Source organism: Equus quagga, chromosome 13 (assembly GCF_021613505.1).
Source record: "Equus quagga isolate Etosha38 chromosome 13, UCLA_HA_Equagga_1.0, whole genome shotgun sequence".
In the NCBI taxonomy this organism is placed as follows: domain Eukaryota; kingdom Metazoa; phylum Chordata; class Mammalia; order Perissodactyla; family Equidae; genus Equus; species Equus quagga.
In genome coordinates, this window is record NC_060279.1 from 53,441,224 (window position 1) to 53,461,201 (window position 19,978).

The window sequence follows — 19,978 nt, forward strand, 5'->3', positions numbered from 1 at the left end:
AGAAGTTTGTCTCTTTTTCAAACCAAATGAGCATCTGGAGACTAGATAATCCAGACAATTCCACGGCTAGCTAGAAAAGTGTGGCATGAGGCACAGGGCATCAGAAAGGCCCTGCCGGGCGCCCTGACCTCTGCTTCTGGAAGCTTACTGAATTTGAACTGCTCCTCGTACTCCTGCTGCTTCCTGTCTTTCTGCTCCTGGAGCCTTTCATACAGAGACCGAGGGTCGTAAGCCTCCTCTGGACACTCTGACAAGAAGAGGGGAGAGAAAGGGGGAGAGAAAAAGAGAGGTGGGGAAAAAATACATACTTTAGAATTCTTTCATATTATTTTAGAATCACAAAGCATTTTAAAGATAAAGTCAAGTCTCAGCATGATCTGAGGGCAAGAATAACACAAAAATAATACAAAGTCCACAGCTTCCCTTGGGACCTCAGAGAGGAGCCAGCAGTTCTCAAAGCCAGTGTCAGCAGGGCCTACGGCCTGAGACAGCTACTGGATGAGGGGTCAGCCCAAACCACACACAGCGGCAGCAGGGCAGCGCACTCAGTTGTTCAGATCCTGGATCCACCTGTATAGATGCAACAGACTAGCAGAATCTCCTGGCAAACAGTGTGGTAGAGTGGGAAGGGCAAGGACGTGAGTAGCCTGTGTCTGCTCCCAGCATGGAGACCTCCCTAGGGGCCTTCACCCCTGAGCCTCAGTTCCTCTACTCTAAACGAAGACAGTAATCCCTACTTTGCAGGGCTGTGGCCAGGATTAAAGATCACGACGTTGAAGACCATACCATAAGCCTACATACCTTCCGGATCTTCAGGTTTCCGAACTTTCTCCCATTCCTCTTGCCTCCTTTTGCGCCGCTCATCTAGTTCTGCCTCGGACACAAACCTCTTTTTGATAACAAGGTTACCATCATCCCCTCCATCCATAATGGAATAATCAGTCTACAAAACACCAACAAACCATTTCAAGTGAGAACTGCAATTAAAACTCTAAAGAGAAACAAGAAGAGTTAGTTCTGTCTCACCCAGCAACAGACTACCGCAAAATTCCCTTCGGTTTTGAAACGAAGAAATCCTCAGGTAGTTTAATTTAAAGGTCACTGACGAAAGCACAATTACATTCTTCCTGGTGTATCGGGCAGTTCTATTAACAGCTATGATATCTACCCGGTCAGCGAGAGCACCTGGAATGATTCTCAGCACATGCTGCTCCATGGTAAACCTCACATTGTCGACGTTTCTCTGTCCCTCTAGTCTAGACAAACTGGCCTCCTGGGCACCCTAACTTTTTCCCAGTTCTCATCCTCCTTTATTTCTGTAACATCTGACATTGTTCCTTCTTGAAATTCCCGTTTCAGGGACAAGACACTACCTCCACTCACCTGTTCTTGTTTCCAAGCAGATTCAGAAGGAAGAGACTCACGTATCCAAGGAACCTTAGAGACGGAGTCTAGTCTGCACAGCAGGGCAGCGACACGCCTCAGGCACATTCCTCAGGGCCCAGCTAATATGGTTCTCCATCCCGCATCTGAATCCACCACACAGACTGGGAGATCTTCATCCAACCCATATGTCAGAACTTCAAGAGGGACCACTGCACTCCCTCCCAGGCAGCGGACTCCCTCTCTGCGCAGACCTGACGGGTAGGACAGTTCTTCCTTACCCTGAACTGAAACCTGGCTCCCTACAAATTAAACACGCAGGTTCAATCCACTGGGACTACACAAAAGGAGCCAAATCCTTTTTTCAACAGGACAATGCTTCAGTCATTTGCAGACAACTCCCATGTTCCCCCTAATCTGTCGCTTTTCTGGGCCAAACATCCGTAGTACCTTTAATCTTATAAAATGGAGAAAAATAAGTGTCTCAAAGCAGTGAACTTATAAGACTGCATATGATTTAAATCTTAGAAACAAATATTAGGATATGGCAATGCCACTGGAATTCCATTAAATGTATCTCTTCACTCTCATTATATATATATAATTTTTTTTTAAGGAAGATTAGCCCTGAGCTAACATCCACCGCCAATCCTCTTTTTTTTTTGCTGAGGAAGATTGGTCCTGAGCTAACATCCGTGCCCATCTTCCTCTACATGTGGGACGCCTGCCACAGCGTGGCCTGATAAGCGGTGCATAGGTCCACACCTGGGATCCGAACTGGCAAACCCCGGGCTGCCAAAGCAGAGCACACAAACTTAACTGCTACGCCACCAGGCTGGCCCCTCATTATATATTTTTTAAAATGAATATATATTAATATTGAAAAAAAATCTTCCAATAAGCCAAAATAAAAACCTAGGACCTTACATGCTTCCATCTAAATAAGAATTCAGAGACTCTAAGATTTATTCTTACAACTCAAAATTAAGAAAGTAAAATCACTTATTTAATTTTGAGGGCCTGTTGAGCTTTTGGAAAAAGAATAAGCCACCTTCATTTACCCTTACCAAAGATCCCTGAAACTCAAGGGACAAAGCCTTCGGGATGCATGTAAACAAGGGTTTGACTGTGGACTGGAAACATCAGAAAAATAAGAATCTTGCCAATACTTATCAATCACTTTTGGGAAAAGACAAATTTATGGGATTCCAAGACATCCTTACTCTCTTTTCCATTAATCTTTTTCTCTTAAGTGTCAGGATTCAACTTCTACTCAGAGTTTAGTCTGGCTATTAACCATCTTTCACAAATAGGGACATAAATATAGCAGAAGCACATTTAAAAAAGGAAATTTAAAGACAATGGTTTTAGAATTTGACAGAGAAACACTACTTCTCTAGTGGGTTAGTTTCCTGCAAACACAACCACACAGTCAAAACTAATGAGCATTTATAAAAGTCTGCTCTTTAAAGCTAATATTATAATCCTGACATTCCTTTGATCCCAAGATAAGTAAAATAAAACAAGCTAGATGGCCACAACTAATTACAATAAATTTTTGTGAGTTTAAAAGGAACACAGACTACTTTATCTTTTTTTTTTTTTTTGAGGAAGATTAGTCCTGAGCTAACATCTGCCGCCAATCCTCCTCTTTTTGCTGAGGAAGACTGGCCCTGAGCTAACATCTGTGTCCATCTTCCTCTGCTTTATATGTGGGACACCTGCCACAGCATGGCTCGACAAGCAGTGCCTACATCCGCACCCAGGATCCGAACCAGCCAATACTGGGCTGCTGAAGCAGAATGTGCAAACAACCACTGTGCCACCAGCTGGCCCTTATCCATCTCTTTCTTCAATTTGCACATTTTCTCTAGGTCCTCATTCCCTGGCACTTCTACTGTTGCTGTACCCTACTTGCCTCAATGCCACCAGTGGCTCTCCGGCTAATTAAAATTTGGTTGTTTTTCTATGTTAGGAGAGGTCCAAGATAGGGACAGAAAATGCTTATGAACAAGTGGCCATACTCCTGAGTAATCTGGATAATATCAGAATATTCCTTCTCCAGAAATATTCAGGTCTTTTCAGGATTCAGAGCTTCACTGTCAATAAATATTGCCAAGCTGTAAGCTTAATTTCTGACACTTTTCACTCCAGGGGTCCCCTCTGACCTGCGGGGGATATGTTTCAAGACCCCCAGTGGATGCCTGAAATCGCAGGTAGTCCCAACCCTATATATACTGTTTTTTCCTATACGTACATACACATGATAAAGTTTAATTTATAAATTAGGCACAGTAAGAGATTAACAACAATAACTAATAATAGAATAATAACAATATACTGTAATAAAAGTTACCATAGATCTTAGCAACCTCAGCATATGATTTTTTTTTCTTTCCTTGAGAACTTTCACCTTTTCACTTAAAGGAAACACTTTACAGCTTCTCTTTGGTGTATCGGAACTGCCAGTATCACTACTCTTGCACTCCGGGGGCCATTACTAAGTAAAATAAGGGTTACTTGAACTCAAGCGCTGCGATACTGTGACAGTAAATCTGATAAGCAAGATGGCTACTAAGCGACTAACAACAGGTAACGTATACAGCAGGGATAAACTGGACAAAGGGCTGAGTCATGTCCTGGGCAGGACGGAGAGGGACTGACTGGAGAGTTCATCACGCCACTCAGATTGGTGCACAATTTAAAACTTATGGACTGTTTATTTCTGGAATTTTCCATTTAATATTTTTGGACCTTGGTTGACTATGAGAAACTGAAACTGAGGAGAGTAAAACCACAGGTAAAGGGGGACTACCGTACGACCTAGGCTAATTCAGTCAGTACATGGTAAGCATCTTCTGTTGCAGTCTCCTTACTAAGAGGGAGTACAGGCAATGGCAAAGAGTACAGACTGTCTGAAATCCAGAGCCCTCAATTCTGTCACTTACAAGTTGTACGACCCTGGACAAGTTACTTAACTCCTCTGAGCCTTGGTTTCCTCCTGCACAGACTGCACTCACCAACGGGGATTCAAACAGTACTGCCCAACACAAAGCTTCTGTGAAGAGAAGATAGTCCACGTAAAGCACTCAGCACAGAGCTGGGCACAGGCTTAAACAGGCGTCAAAAGGTCTGCCATTACTACAAAGCACTGTGCTCAGCTCTGGACTGCTGAGGAGGGGGAGAAGCACTGTGGGCACTTAAGGAGTGGGGAGCGAGATCAGGGACGTAAACCACCAGGAAACTCCAGGTGGGAAAGGGGTCACATCCAGCTGAGAGAAATCAGGAACAACTTACACGTATATATAATCTGGTGAGTCTCTCTTTTCCCTTTATTGTGGTTCTCTATTTTACTGTTTTACTTTATTAGTAATTCGATTTAAATAAACCCAACATTGTGCTCAACGCTGAACTCTGTGTCCAGCACTGTGCCAAATCCGACGAGGTGCATAAAGGAAATAAACTTTAAGAGTTAGCACTCTTGCACTAGTTAATACCAGGTAATAGTGTATATAATGACTACCAAAGTGAATAGTACAGGTAGAAGGCAGGAACGAAGGGCGTAAACACGATCCATCCAGTTTCCCAGGCTGAAAACCTGGACACCCACCCAGACTCCTTTTTCCTCCTTCCCTTACATCCCACCGGTCACCAAGTTCTGTCTCTACCTCATAATGTCCTCTTTTTAATCCACTCTCTCTCTTTTATTTTTTTTTCCAAAGAGAAGAGTCCTTTGCTTTCTAACCTCTTCTTTTCAGGGCCCCATCTTACAAGGACTACTGCAACAGCATTCCATTAGTCTCCTGTTTCTACTCTAGCCCCCACTACACCCATTTATAACCCTACTGTAGCACTTAGCCATCGTGTTTTATCATTTATGACTGTTTCAACAGCTCTCTGAGCCTCAGTGCTTATTAGCACGGTGTCTGGCATATATCAGGTATGAATAAATACTTACTGAATAAACCAACCATGAAGAGGATTTGAAAAATTTAAGCAGGGAGGCACGCTCTCACAGGAACATTCCTAGGTATTGTCCAGTCTAAGTTAGAGAGAATGGCAGGCATTATACAAGCATCTGCTGAAGCTTCTATGTCCCACAGGGAACTCCACTCAAACACCATACAATTTGTGCAGTAGGAAACACAGGACCAAAAATTAAATCACTTTATTATATAATTGATGTCTTCTTCAAAAATAACTCTTGCTACTTTCCTTTAATTTCAACTGACTAAAAAAGCTCTCTTATTCTGAGTAATAAATATTTCCTGCACACGGCATTTTTCTTTTAAGAGGCCAATATTCACTGACTATTTTGCAACAGGGAGGGGATGAGTACCTGCAACTTATTTACCTTCTGGAAGTACACACAGAAACTGGAAATTAAACTGTTTATTTCTAATTCCTACTGCCTAGCTAAATTTTAAGTCTCTTATTTTCTCCCTTCATTTGCTAGAATAATTAAAAACAAAACAAAAAACAAACAAAAGCCCAGGGGTCTGACGACCTAAGCATAAAGACTCAAGCAGGAATGAAACAGAGTTACACTGGCAATGCTTACTTTGTCCTTACTGTGTTCAATCTTAGAAAAAATGCTGTCAATTTTCCTTCACTCACATAGCTTTTTTTTCAAGGTGACAAATTTAATTATCAAACTAAACATTACAATTACTTTAAAAAGAATTATTTAAGTTCTTCAAACAGGGAATTCATGAAACAAACTAAAACCTTACCAAAATCACTTGGTCCAAACTTAAAAGTTTCAAACTGACACAAAGAACACAGTTTTCAAATTTGCTTGACAGACAAAAAAACAAAGTTCTTCTATTTCAAGCCAGAGTAACCGTTAAACACTGCACTACTGTGTTTGTACGGGAGACTGTGCTATCTGATGTCCCGGCTGATGGGACAAAAAGGGCTCAGTGTCTTACGTAGCACGCTGCACAAGTTTTAAGATACAAGACCTACATTGCTGCCCCCACGATCATTGCTATCACTGACTTGAAAATTATTCCATTTCGCTAGTGCCATGATCCAAGCTCGTGAGATCTGGTTTCCTGTAGAACTGAATTTTGTGATGGCAGACTACTTGAGTCTTTACATCACTGGCTTCCGCACCCTCCTAACGCTAACGTTAGAAAGACTAGACGCGTAAAAACGCGGGGTGGGAGGGGTGCGCCGTATCAAATCTCTGTGTTATGGTGTTCGAAGACTTCTCTGTGGGTAGCAAAAATAGGCCAATTCACTTTCCTTTCGTCAGTAAATACACTTAAGTACTGCTCTTCTAACATTTTTACCCTGATGTTCAAGTCACATGGAATTTCTAAATGCAGGACAGCAACTAAGAGGAATCTGCCATCTGGCAAACTCAACTACATTCCGAAGACTGCTTTCTGGCCAGAAGGCACTTCTCCCAAGCTACAGCAATTTAGATCAAGCCAACTTCCCTTATATTATAAAACTTCAGAGAATGACAACCACCAACAGAGAACACTCTTTGAGCATTTACTACCAGACAAAGGAATCCTCAGACTTCTAACACTGAGCTTATTAACAGACTCCAGTAGCAAAGGAGACTAAAAGAATCTAAAAATGTGGGTACTGTATAAGCAATTTTATCCACATTTTAAATGTTTATTATAAAAAGCAATTGGTAGTAACCTTCTGATTGTCTAGACATCCCAAACCATACAACAGAAAGTTAAAAAAAACACAAAAAATCTCTATATACACATCTTTCCATAACACAAGAAGAGTCTCATCATATGTGCATTAACCTTGAATTCATCTATATGCACTGGAAGAAAACGAACTTAAATTTTGATTCCCTTAGCTAATCCTCAGTCCCCTACTTCATGTGTGCCTCCCAGAGTGTAAACACTTCCCTCACCATGTGTGATTCCAACACTAGTTGTATTTTTTACACATGGTGACTCCTAAATGCAAACCAACTACTTCATCTGGGGCTCAAAGGAAGAAAAAGAGCATCTGCTCCAAAGCTGGAGGAACACCTCGCCATGCTGGAATTTTGCTGCATTGGTAAACCCACATCCGAATGGTGGCTCCCTAAAAGATTTTCAAGGGTGGCTTTGATTACACACCATTTTGCCATCTAAACTGGCTTTGGAACCTAACCCACATATACTCCCCTACCCCCAACTCTCTAGGCTTTAAGTAACTCCTCTCTAAGACCAAATTAAAAAAAAAAAGGCTTTAAGGCTTTGCATGACACCAACCATACAAGACCAACTAATTCATTCAGTTGTATTTCTACATTAACTCTTTACAGAGGACCTACAATGTGCAAGGCACAGTGCTAGGTACAAGACAGGCACTCTAGTTTTTAGCAACCGAGGAATCTGCATTAAGTAAAAGAGAGAAGGCTGGCACACGAGCAATTTAAGGAAAAGCAGAATGAGGTTAAATGCTACAAGAGAATAGAAGCTGAGCACCAAGGAGTTAAGAAAAAGAAGACTAGAAAAAACCATCAGGGAAGCTTAATTTTGACAGTGGCTATCACAGTGAAAAGTTGGGGGAGTTTTAGGTATATGAAGAAAATAATCTTTAACTCAAGAGTGCCTGAAGTCACAAATTTTACATTCCAAAATCAAAACAAAAGGGTGCTTTCAGTTACGGAAATAGTAGGCTGGGTAATTGAGACCAATCCTCTACCTCTATGATAAGAAACTGGAAGAAATCTCAAAAATAATTCTTCAACAAATAGAAAAGCTAACATGATAGTAAAAAAATTTGGCCAAGATCCAAGAAAAGGTGAAAACCAGAAATGAAGCCTCACAGCCAACCTGAAAGCTGCTGTGTGGGTGCCCTTGTGAAACAACAGAAACAAAAGTCAAAGCCAGGAGCCCCCCCAGGGTGTGGAGTCTGATAACCAGGTGGTCCTCCTCCTTAACCTGGTACCCCAAAGAACTACACCCTCGAGGTCAAGTGAACTGGGGAAAAAAGCAGCAGGAATAACGGGCAACAGAAACAGACCCAAAGGGAATTCAGACAGCAGAATGAACAGATACAGATTATAAAACAACTATGCTTACCATGTTTAAAGAAACAAACCTCGAAATTAATAGCAGAGACTAAGAAACAGTACAACAGTGGCACAGCACATTTGAAAAAGAACTAAATAGAACTTGAGGAACTAAAAAGTGCAATAACTGAATCTGAGATGTCAATGGATGAGTTTAGTAACAGATTAAAAATAACTTAGAGAATTAATGAAAAAGAAATTATCCAGAAGGTAGGATGAAAAAATAAAGAGAGAGTCAGAGGGACAGAAAATAGAGTGAAAAGTTCTATGTTAAATCAGGAAAGAAGATACACAATGAGGCAGAAGCAAAATATGAAGATAAAATGGCTAAGAATTTTACAGAACTAATGAAAGACATTAATCCAAAAGTTCAAGAAGTCTAATAAATACCAAACTGAACAAAAACACATCTGTAGTTGGATAGATTCTGTAAAAATGCAGAAAACCAAAGAGAGAGACAGAACAATCTTTCAAAGACATCCTATAGTAAAGAGCGAAACAGATCATATTTAAGAACGAAGACAAAGCATGTTCAAAAGGTGATCAGCAGTGAGCACACTGAAATGGCTTAAATTAGCTGTCACAAAGGCCTAATCACACTATGATTGAGTCTGTGGCTGAACCATGCACTTAAATCACTTCATTTACCAGATATGTGGTTTTCAACTTCTGAAGCAGCAACTTGACTCCAAGCAAACATCAAGATTCTTGGAAGGTGAAAGGGAAGACTGCTAACCAGGTAATGGTCTTGACATAATTCTTCCTTTCTTACAACCACGAAGAATTCCCCACAAGGTAAAGGCACCCAGACTTCAGCAGAGAAAGATAATTTAGCAGCCTCTTCCTTCAGACCCTTACAAAGTGTTCACAGCTCACCTCAGACTCTTTTGGAAAGACTCTAAGAGCTGCCTTTATCTCAGCTCAATTCCTTGTATCAAAGAGGAGTGTACAGACTGATTCCTTTCAAGGATTTCAGAAGCAGTGCTCTCAAAGCCTTTGTATGGGGTCCCTGTTGACACATCAATAAACCAAACAGCTGGAGAATCAACAAATCTCACCTCACAGCTGGGACAGAAGAGGTCACTGGGACCTCTGACCACCAGGCCCGCACTTGGATTCCTGGGTCCCACTCGGCCCCTACTCAGACTATTTGGGGGTGGGCGGTCCAAGAATCTGCGTTTGAAAAGGGCCGCAAAAGATTTGTTTTCTACTAGGTCAGGAACCACTGCTAAGAAGGAACAGGTCTCCTCCTTTTCCCCCGTGCGGAATGACATACACATGGGCCAGGAACTCTCATACAAGATGCTTCAACTCTTGGTTTTAGTTTCCTAAGTTTTCTGCAAAACAAGCACGCTAGTTTGTTTCCTATTACAAGAAAATGCACGGAGCGTAGCAACTGGTACATAATAAATGAGTTTCCCATCCTACACTTACATTCTATGATTCATTCAATCATTTCCAAGCAAGCACCCCCACATCTCTTGAGTAGCCTGGAGTCCAAGACTTCTGGAATAGAGCCCGCTCCTCACTGGGAGCCTGCGTGGCCCCGCTCAGCAAAAAAAGAGGAGGGGAGCGGTAAGAAGCCCTGCAGCGCCAGGACCGCTTGAGAGGGTCGGGATCCTCCCCACAAGACCCCGAGGCCTTCCCCTCCGACTGGGCGCGCAAGCCCTTGGCCTGGGAGGCTCAGAGCCCTGGGTGAGCGCGCAGACTGAGACGAGGCCTGGCCTCAGCCCTCACATCGCACGCAGCCCCCATCTCCTGAGCACAGAAGCTGGCGCCAGGTTTCGCCGCCCGGCCAGGGCTCAGGCCGCACTCACCTACCAGCTCGCGGGAGGCGAGAGCCCCTCACCTCGGCGGCGCTCACCCCAAACCACCACCGCAAAGGCCGCTCGCTCTTTAGGGAAAAAAAAAAAAAAGAAAGAAAGGAAAAAAAAAAAAAGAAAATAGCCTTTGCTTTTGTATTCCTTTTGACCCTTCAGGGCTTCCTGTTCCTCACCGCCACAACAAAGTCCCGCCCCACTTCCGGCGGCGTAACCCAATCCTCACCTCTCTTCCTCCCCGGGAGACAGATGGAAATCCGGTGCCCAGGCAGCGAGCCGGAGGCACTTGATTGGGCCATTCACACCACAGCAAGGGGATTGGCCAGCTCGCGCCAGGAGGGCGGGCTAGGTCGTGTGGTCACGTGATGGCGTTCCTGAAAGGTAATTGGCTGTCATGGAGAGGGATTGCCACCGAGGAAGGGGCGTTTCCTAGGGGACTGAGGGAGGGCCGGGGCGGTACGAAGCGGGGGTGGGCCCAGCGCGTAATGGCAGCGCCGTGGCCTCGCGTCCATCTTTACCGCTCTCTCGGACCTGTCACAAAGGAGTCGCGTCGCCGCCGCCGTCGCCGCCCCCTTCCTCGAGTGGTCCCAGGAGCTGGAGAAAGTCAGTGCCGCAGCCCAGCTGTGCTGCTCCGGGAAGCGCCTGGGGACGCGGAGCCGGGGGGAGTCTGAGGGCTGGGGACGGCCGTGAGGGAGGGGAACAGCCGCCGGAGTCTGCGGTGGGGAGACCAGACTGGGGCCGGGGGAGGCTCCGGGAAGGGACCCGGGAGGAGGTGGCGGTGGGCAGAGCCGGGGACACAGCCCAGAGGCTCTCCACCGAGGCCCGCGGTGCAGGCGCCTGAAGAGGTGCCTGGAAGAGGGTGTTCCCCCTTTAGAGGGTTCTTGACTAGGGAAGGGTCCTGGGGGTCGCCCTTCCGAGAAGGCCGCGGCTACAGGGCCCCAGGTGAGAGGCAGATAGCTCCGAGAAGGCTCCTGATGTTTAGGGATGCTCCTCTGGGGTGCCCAGGGCGGAAGGGGGAGAAGGGAGGACGCTTTGGGAGGGTTTCCTTTTGTGGAGTTTGAGGTTTAGGTGGCACGGGTGGGAGGCAGACCGTCCCCGGGGAGACAGAGAAATACCTTGGGGTCGGCAGACGTCTCAGGGAGAGTGGCTCAGAGTTGGGAGCCAGAGCTAGCGGATTCTCCTACTCCGGAGGCCAGATGGGAAAAATGGGTAAGGGCCTTGGGGAGAGGGCATGGCTGGGCGGGTCTGGGAAGAAGAGACCCCCATCCATAGGGAAGCTCCGGTGGGAAAGAGCGAGAGGAAGCGGGAATGGCAAGGGTTTTCCCCTCTCTAGAGAACGACCTGTGTCTCAGACACAGAATCAGCTGCTTCTGGGCTTAGTGCAGGTGGGGTGGGGGTCCATCCCACCAACACTCCTTGCTGACTCTCCATCAGGTTTTTATCCCTACCTGCTACCTCAGTTTCCCGGTCTTTGGGGAGGGAGACCGAGGCAGAGATGGTCCCCTGAGACTGCGCTTCTATCCTGTGTAGATGTCTGAAGGAGGCTGCTCCTCCTGGAGTGTTGGACTTTGAACTTTCAAGGGTTGGAAGTTTCTGTAATTGACAGTCCCGCGGTTGTCTAGGCTCCTCGCCTACCATCTACTTGTCCTTAGACGAGTGGCTTAACCTCCTTGGGTCTCTTCTGTAAAAAATAACACAGTGTGCGAAAGTGCGCTACAAACTACAAGCTGCTTGAAAGTAAAAGTACTGTGCTTCTACCAAAGGGATTGCTGTTGAGGAGTAAAAGTGAAGGCACTTTCTAGACTGTAGAGCAGTATGTAAATGTAAGGGATTAGCATTTATACAGTTGTCCTTGATCACCTGTGAAGTGCTGGGGACCATATTGTACTGAAAGCTTCAAGGTCCACAGCTTTTTAGGTTATATTATAATCCAAATCCATGGTTTCAACCCCTGCTTAGATGCAGGTGGAGGGATTTCCAGGTTTTGCTCCCAGAGTTTTAATTTACTTTGAACTTCTGATGGTCCTGGCGGGAGGTAGCACTATAATATTTCCTTCAGGAAGATTTCCGCTGACAGCTGAGAATTTCCTTCAAGGAATTGGATCTCAATATTGTAAACCACCTTCCCTTTTTCCATATCTACCTGCCTATATCTGTATATGTCATATATTCATGGCCTTTGGGTGTCTACAGGTAGTGAATATCACGCTTCCTCCCTCATTGTGATTTTGGGTTTTTTTGGTTTTGTTTTTGTTTTGCTCCCCAAAGCCCCAGTACATAGCTGTCTATTCTAGTTGTAAGTCCTTCTGGTTCTTCTATGTGAGCCACTGCCACAGCATGGCTACTGACAGATGAGTGGTGTGGTTCCGTGCCTGGGAACCGAACCCCAGGCCTCCGAAGTGGACCACACAGAACTTCTAACCACTAGGCCATCAGCGCTGGCTCTCAGTAGTGATTTTGTAAATGAGACCACCTTTTTTGCTCCATGAATATTGTGCCTTCTTGTAGTAACCCCAAACTATAGATTATGAGGCACATTAGCAATTGCTCTTAAATTTCTTTTCCACAATGGTTCCCTTTATTTTTCACCGTGTATAGAGTTTGCATTTCCTGGGGTGACATCTTGCTTTGTAGCTCCCTCTATGAGGTAGTAAGATACTTGGGTCCATGTATGACATTTTCCTAATGTTTGCTTAGTAGCATTTGTTAGAACTGATTTTCCAAATACTGGGTAATTGGTGATTTTTGAAGGTTTTTTTTTTGTTTTTTAACAAAAAGCTGACTTGCATTTTTCTAATCTTATATTCCATGGGTCTTTTAATAAAAAATCACTGTGATGATCTTGTGAGCTCTCTGATTTCCCAGGATACATGTTGTCCTGACCTTCTGCTTAATGTCTTTCTGTGTCTGCACAAACCCTTAATTATTTCTGTCCTCCATCATTACTTTGAAGTTATTGATTATAGCAAGTGTTCCAGCTTAATCTGTGTGAACTTTTTCTGCTTTGTCAGCAAAGTAACTTTTCACTTAGTAAATTGGCCAAGAATCAAGAAGAAATAAAAACTTAGCGTTTTGTGTAATAGTGTGTTATTCTATAGTGAATAGGGAAAAACAACTCCTCTAAAGTATGTTTTGGCAAAAGAGTAACAAAAAAATCCTCTGTTCCTAAAGTTCATTTCCAACAGTATTTCAACCCATGAGTTTAATTCAGTCTATCAAGAATTGCCTATACTTTCCCTAATAATGAAGTAATTTGTTATAGTGAAGTGAGAAGTTAACTTTGTATCCTTTAAAATACAACTCTCTTTGATACCCTAAGATCCATATAATTTGAGAAATTATTAGGAATTCTTGAGGATGGTAATCACTGTTACATTATTTTAAATTGGAAATTATCTGTTTGGTGGTGAGATCCTCGTGAAGTAGGATGTGATGGTCACAGGATTGTGAAAATAAGTGGAAAGTCATTAGGCACCACAGATAAGAACCACGGTGGAACCAGTAATCCATTTCAAAAGTTATTTGGGGGTAGTAAACTATCAATTTAGCTTCTCTTCAAATATTTGGCATTTTCAAGGTATTCACCATTGAATTTAGATAGTTTCTTCCTAGTTTTCAAATTAGAAAATTGAAAAACAGAATAGTCAGGAAGTAGTGAATGCCAAAACTTGGGCCACTACCCTTAGGCAGAGACGTTTACGACTTTTAGGAGTGCAAAAGAATGAATCTTTTCTGTTTAGTTTCTCTCTTCAGTAAGTCAGCTTTTGAAATAGTCCTCTTGCCAACCTTTATTGATTAGGAAACAAGTACGTATATTATTTTGCTCTCAGTGTCCATTCCAAAAAGGAATGCTCGCTGGTTAAATATGTGAAGGTGTATTTAACTGTAGATAACTGTGATTTATATAAGGCTAAATGAGGTAAAGTTATCTTATAAATAGTGGTAGGCTCTTAGAGAATACTCCCCTTTCTCCCTTACTGAACTTTGGAAATCTAAGAACGCATTTGAGATAGGAAAGAATTGATGCGCTCCTTAAGTTTGTTCAGGAATGAACCCTGCACATAGCTGTCTTATTGCTTGAAATTATAGTTTCCAGGCATAATTTCATGGGTCCTATACACAGCAAATAGAAGCTTTGCAATACCTTACTCGGCAAGTTTATTATTACCTCATAGCTTAATGTTTCAGTGTTAGTGTTTTCTTACCTCTTCTTCCTGCTGAGGAGTTCAGTTTCCTCTTCTGTGCTCCCTTAAGGCAGAGGTTCTCAAAGTGTGGCCCCTACCCCACCCCTCCTTGTGGGAAGTGCAGCTCCTTTTTTCAGTTCTTTCTGCTTCATGTTGTTCATACTTACATATGCCTAAGGGGTACTTGTTAATAACCTACCTAGTGAATTATTAAGGATTACTAAAACTTGGTATTCATAAACCAAAACTAGCACAACGTTAAAGTTTACTGTTGTCTCTGATGCTTTTTTCGCCCGGGAGGTCTGTCCTGGGAAACGTGGCACCAGTGCAAAGCTTCTTATATGTCGTGTGCAGAATGGGGATTCCTGCCATGTTCAGGAAGGATGCTTGTTCGGGAGGCATCGTCAGTAGTGTCTCAAGTTGATCTTGGTTTTCCACTGTGCTTCCTCTTGTTTGTTTTTTTCATTAGAACTGCTATCAGCTTCATCTTTATCAATTTAATTTATAGACTTTTGGTTAACCTCTCACTGTGTGGTCAGGGATATTTGTACCAATAATATTTGGCATATAATTTACAACATGAATGTGTTGCAGTGCGAATATAAATCCTCCATTCTCTTTTTGCTAATGGTGATATATAGAGTCATCTAAAAATTTGCTTGTTCGAAGATACTGTAAAGTTCCTAAGTTCCCTTCCCGCTGGGAAATGGTGGAGTGAGGTCCTCCTAGTGGACCTGATGCTTACCTATAGACTTGTATGGCGTGGCTGTTTTATGGGGAGGGCACCCAGTGTGTTGTCTGTTGCTGTCCTTCATCTCTGCCAAGAGCATGAGGGACCTTTTTGATCTTTGTTCAGTGCCTGGCATATAAGCATTGGATTCGTATTTATTGAATGATATTGTCTCAGTCTTTCAAAGTGATCAATATTTTCTGTTTTTACAGATTTTAGAATAAATTTACATAAAATATTTATTGAATACCTGTTAGGTTCTACTAGGTATCCAATTGAGTGTTTGCAGACACCATTTCAAGTAGATCTCATTGAGGAAAATGTTGCTATTCATGCTGTTTATACATTTTGTTTGCTTTTCTTAATAGTAAAGAGTTTTTTATAATAGAAAAATTCTTTTCCATCAGATATGTGTTTGAATAACACATCTGTAGATTTCCTGTTATTTGGTCTCCTGGGGGGGAAATCCCAAATAGTATGGAGTATTAAATTTGTTTTTCTCCTCTGTACTGCAGCCGTCATTAGCACTTAACTCAGTTCTTAGTATTTCTTTTTTGGATCCAAGGCAAATTTTTCAGGTGGGGATTATTATTATTTGCTTCTGGAAATTCCTTACTCCATCCCAGCTCTAAATTTTATTTTTTAAATACATTTTTGAATGCTGAAAGGATTTGTCTTTTCTCCTTTGTACTGATTTGGGTCAGGACTGTATTCTGTAATTTGTTCTGCCGTAAATCTCACGTGATCGCAGACACCACTGCTACTGGGCTAAAAAGTTCTCAATGTTTTAGCGGAAACTTTTTCCAGATACTCTTTCCCTAACAGTCCAACTAGAAAAAATTATATACTTCCCCCTCAAAGATGTACTTTCTTAAACCAACCTGAGTGCATAAGAGAAGTATCAGAATCCTCCACTGCTTCCCCCAGACGACTTAAAGGTTGCACTCGGTGGGTAGTAGTACCCTGTGTGGCTTAAACCTCGAGTAGCCAGTGCCATTGCAGATGGATTGCTTTGGACACCTGGGTGACATGTAAAAATATCTTCTCAGAGCTGCCTTTCCCTGTGGTGTAAAAGTGAAGTCCCAGCTCAATATGTTGCAATCTTCCCCTTCCCTTCCTGCCCTCCCTGCCCTGGCAGAATACCAGATGCTTTAGAGTCCAGACACAAAAACACTCTTGAAACGTCTTTAGGTGGTTTCTCTTGTAACTGGCAAGTGTACTCTTGATATATGATACACTTTTCTTGTCTACTTATTGTACTACCAAATATTCAGTCTTGTTGCCCTCCAAGTTTTCCTCATTTAATCACAGTCTTCAGTAAGAAAATTGTAGTCTTTGAGGTGTCCTACAGAATATTTTAAAAGCAAATATATTTCTGGGTAAGGTTCTCTGCCTTGATAGGGTTTTAGTTACACAGGTGTATGCATTTGGCCAAACTCAGCACATATGTGCTTGACTTGAACATTTCATTATATGTAAATTTAACCTCTAAAAATATGTTCAAGTCCAGTTAGTGATAATGCACGCTGTATGCTGACGCCTGTGATTTACTTTGCACCAAAAAAATTAGATGGATTGACTATGGATAGAAATGGATAGATATGTGATAAAGCAAGTATAGTAAATGTTAATGGTGGAATCTAGGTAGTGGGTATTTAGGTGTCTGCTGTGAAATTCAACTTTGCTGTATGTTTGAAATTTTTCTTAATAAAATGTTAGTGAGGGGAGCAGGAAAGGTGACACTAGAAACTATTACCTGTTATACATTTACTGGCTTAGGAAAAAATCCAAAACATTTTCTAATGAGAGAAAATGATTAAGATTTCCAGTATGTTGTAGTTACTGTTCGTGCTGTATGATTTAGCCTTTCAAGAAAGGGGGGTGGATTGGAAAAAATGCTGCATCCTATAACACTATTTGGAATGATGAAGTGAAGATGACAGCAATAGTAGTTTCATGCCCAGAGTTTGGTTTTTCTTCCTTATGGTCATTCGTTTAACCAGCTTCTCCTTTCTTGGCAGCATAATCCTGAAGTCTTATTTTCAGAGAAAAGAAAGTGTTCTTAGTATCACTGAGCTCTGCTATGATTGAATGCAAGTAAATATTTGAAGAGATGAATCATTGATTCCTGGACCATTTGTTAGAGAGGTTAGAGAGGGTTAGACCAGTCGGCCAGATGCCTCTGTGGTGAGCTGTTTATGATGGTAGAGGTCTGTGTTTGAGTACCAGACCTCACTGCTTTAACACTAAATTTACTGAGAGCCCAAGTTCGATTTTTTTCCTTCCAGAGTAGCTTTGAAAAATATACAGTATAAAAATTTAATAAATCATAAATGATATAGAAATGGAAAGAATAGTCTTTACTTTCTTTTTTGAAAAGGAAAGGTTCAAGGGACTGGCCCCATGGCCTAGTGGTTGGGTTTGGCACACTCCGCTCTGGGTTTGCAGATTCAGATTCTGGGAGCAGACATACACTACTTGTCAGCCATGCTGTGGTGGCGACCCACATACAAAATAGAGGAAGATTGGCAACAGATGTTAGCTCAGGGTGACCCTTCCTCAGCAAAAAAAAAGGGAGAGAGAAGGATCAAAATTAATAATACCACACTTCAGAGAAGTAGATTCACAAAGGAAATGTTTCGATTATAATTATGCTCTTGCAGCAAAATGGCTATGAACAGCATAATGATTTAAAAAGCATTACCATTTAGGCAGTAAGAAAAGTCTTTCTACTAAGCAGTGACATCAAGTGGTATCATTATCATTAAATCACGTGATGATTGCCACATTAGTTAATGATTGCCACAGCCACAGATCTGATAGTTGTGTATATTTGAATTATGTGACTAGGTTTTTTTGGGTCTCAGAATTGACTTGACCATCTAATGCTGTCGTCTTCTAAGTTAAGGTGAAGTATATAGGTATTACGGTTATGTTGCCTTTACATAATCTCTAGTCATATTCATTTTTATTCCCTTCTGTCTGTCAACCTTTAGAGAACATTACTCATAAGTAGGGTACCATCTAGGTTCATTATGATGCCTCATAAGGTGGATCTGGTGGGAAATAGAGGGAGCTATTTTATTCATTGTGTTGATATATACTGTATATAATCACTAATGGCTGTAACTGTATTCTAGTGATTGTTTTGGCTGACCTCCCCCAAAGACTGTTCAAAGATAGTCTCAGTCTTCTGGAAAGGAAGGTTAACTTTTCTGACTCTAAAAGAATTACCCTTTAGTGTTTCAATTTGTGTCTTCACTCAGTCCATAGGTCCTGCCTACCGTGCCCGGTTCTGCGTTTGGCTCTATAGCACAGTGATTTCCAGACCTGGCCACCATCAAAATCGCCTGGGGAGCTTTTACGAAAACACTTGCTTGGGCCACATCCTAGAAATTCTGATTCTGGCTATTTGGAGTGAAACCAGGAATTTGCATTTGAGAAATACCTGAGCAATTTAATGCCTATCTTCTTTGACATAATTAAGCTACAATCCCTTCCAAGGTTCTTTGTCTAAATAATAAGTAAAAATTATTTCAGTATTGAGCAAGTAAGTTTTATAAAAAAGAAGTTCTTGGGGGAGGGAGGAGGGTGAAGGGGTGATGGGGCATATGGGAACAGTGATGGATGGTAATTAGTCTTTGGGTGGTGAACATGATATAGTCTACACAGAAATCAAAATATAAAAGATGGACACCTGAACTTTATTTAATGTTATCAACCAGTGTTACCTCAATAAAAAAATAAATTTAAAAAAAAGCTCCTTAGTTATCTTAGTGCTCTTAAGTCTTACTCCACAGTCTCCCAGATGATTTAGTTACTTCTGATTAGCTACGTGCTCATTTTATAATGACATCTTTCATTTGTGGATCCAGTTTAAGTGTTAGGCACTGTGCCATGTGTTTTACATACACTATTCCATTTAATCCTCACAGTGATACTGTGAGGTGTGAGAACTATTACTATTTCCATGTTCTAAAGTGTATCACTAGTCAGGGCGATTAAAACGCGTAGCTATAAATGTTGCAGGGCAGGGCCCTGGGCCCTGTGTTGTAGGTGTCCTCTGGCCTCCAGGTCAACATTTGGAGACTGAGTGTTACTGTCTTAAAACAATGATCCTTAGAAAGTGGGCCACATAATGCTTTTTGGAATGAGATGAAACAAAGCTGTCTAAAGTGTAATTGTTTAGTTCTATCTCCCAGCCTTTTGCCTAAAGTATTCACAGTTTGTTCTGAGAAAAGTGTCCTAAGTGACAACCATTTCCAGATAAAAAGGTATACATTTTTTAGTGCTGAATAAATCTGAAAGATCATACACTTTGTTCATTTGGGTGTCCTGCCTTTGGCTGTAACCCTTGAGAACTTCGTATGCTCATTTCAGAAATTTTTAAAAGATAGCAGCTCTTATTTTTTCCTTGTATGTTTCACGCTCTTTGTTTTGAAATGCGTCAAGGCTTCGCCGCCTAGTTAACCTCTTCTTTACACTTGGTCTTTACAGCTAGTGCTTAAAAAAGAAAGTCTTTGGTTTTAAAATATTTGAAAACTTTTTATTTTTTTACTCCATTTCCTTTTCTGACAGATTTTCTAGTTGACATCATTTTCTGGGTCATTTAAGGAAAATGACTCTTGGAAGAAACTGACCCGACCTACACTTGAATTTAATTTGGAAATAGAAAAAGACCCACTTAATTCTTGTCTGCTTACCTCCAAATTTAGTAATACCTGTATGTATTGGATATCTTCCATTTACTTTGAAACTAATAAATGGAAATCTGCATAGATAAATTGTTCTACATTCAGCTTATATAAGCCTTTGCAAA

General features: G+C 42.0%; 2 protein-coding genes across 11 annotated transcripts in view; one reads left to right on the forward strand and one right to left on the reverse strand.

Annotated features, from left to right (window-relative positions):
- The window catches only part of PSME3IP1 (proteasome activator subunit 3 interacting protein 1), a 30,546-nt gene extending 20,115 nt beyond the window's left edge, over positions 1–10,431 (reverse strand). The window contains exons 1-5 of one of the 10 annotated variants that reach the window (XM_046683221.1): positions 10,243–10,431; positions 5,342–5,425; positions 1,384–1,685; positions 802–943; positions 149–247 (exon numbers count right to left, since the gene is read on the reverse strand). In XM_046683221.1, the coding sequence (XP_046539177.1) occupies positions 149–247; positions 802–943; positions 1,384–1,491 (349 nt within the window). In that variant the 5' untranslated portion in view covers positions 1,492–1,685; positions 5,342–5,425; positions 10,243–10,431. Of the gene's footprint in view, positions 1–148; positions 248–801; positions 944–1,383; positions 1,686–5,341; positions 5,426–9,859; positions 10,215–10,242 lie in introns of those variants that run through there. The other 9 variants (XM_046683222.1, XM_046683227.1, XM_046683223.1 and 6 more) reach the window with 9 other exon arrangements.
- Positions 10,432–10,714: 283 nt separating this feature from the next.
- RSPRY1 (ring finger and SPRY domain containing 1) overlaps positions 10,715–19,978 on the forward strand; it is a 43,227-nt gene continuing 33,963 nt past the window's right edge. The window contains exon 1 of the mRNA XM_046683611.1: positions 10,715–10,848. The gene's annotated coding sequence lies outside the window, so the exon portion shown is untranslated. The remainder of the gene's footprint in view (positions 10,849–19,978) is intronic.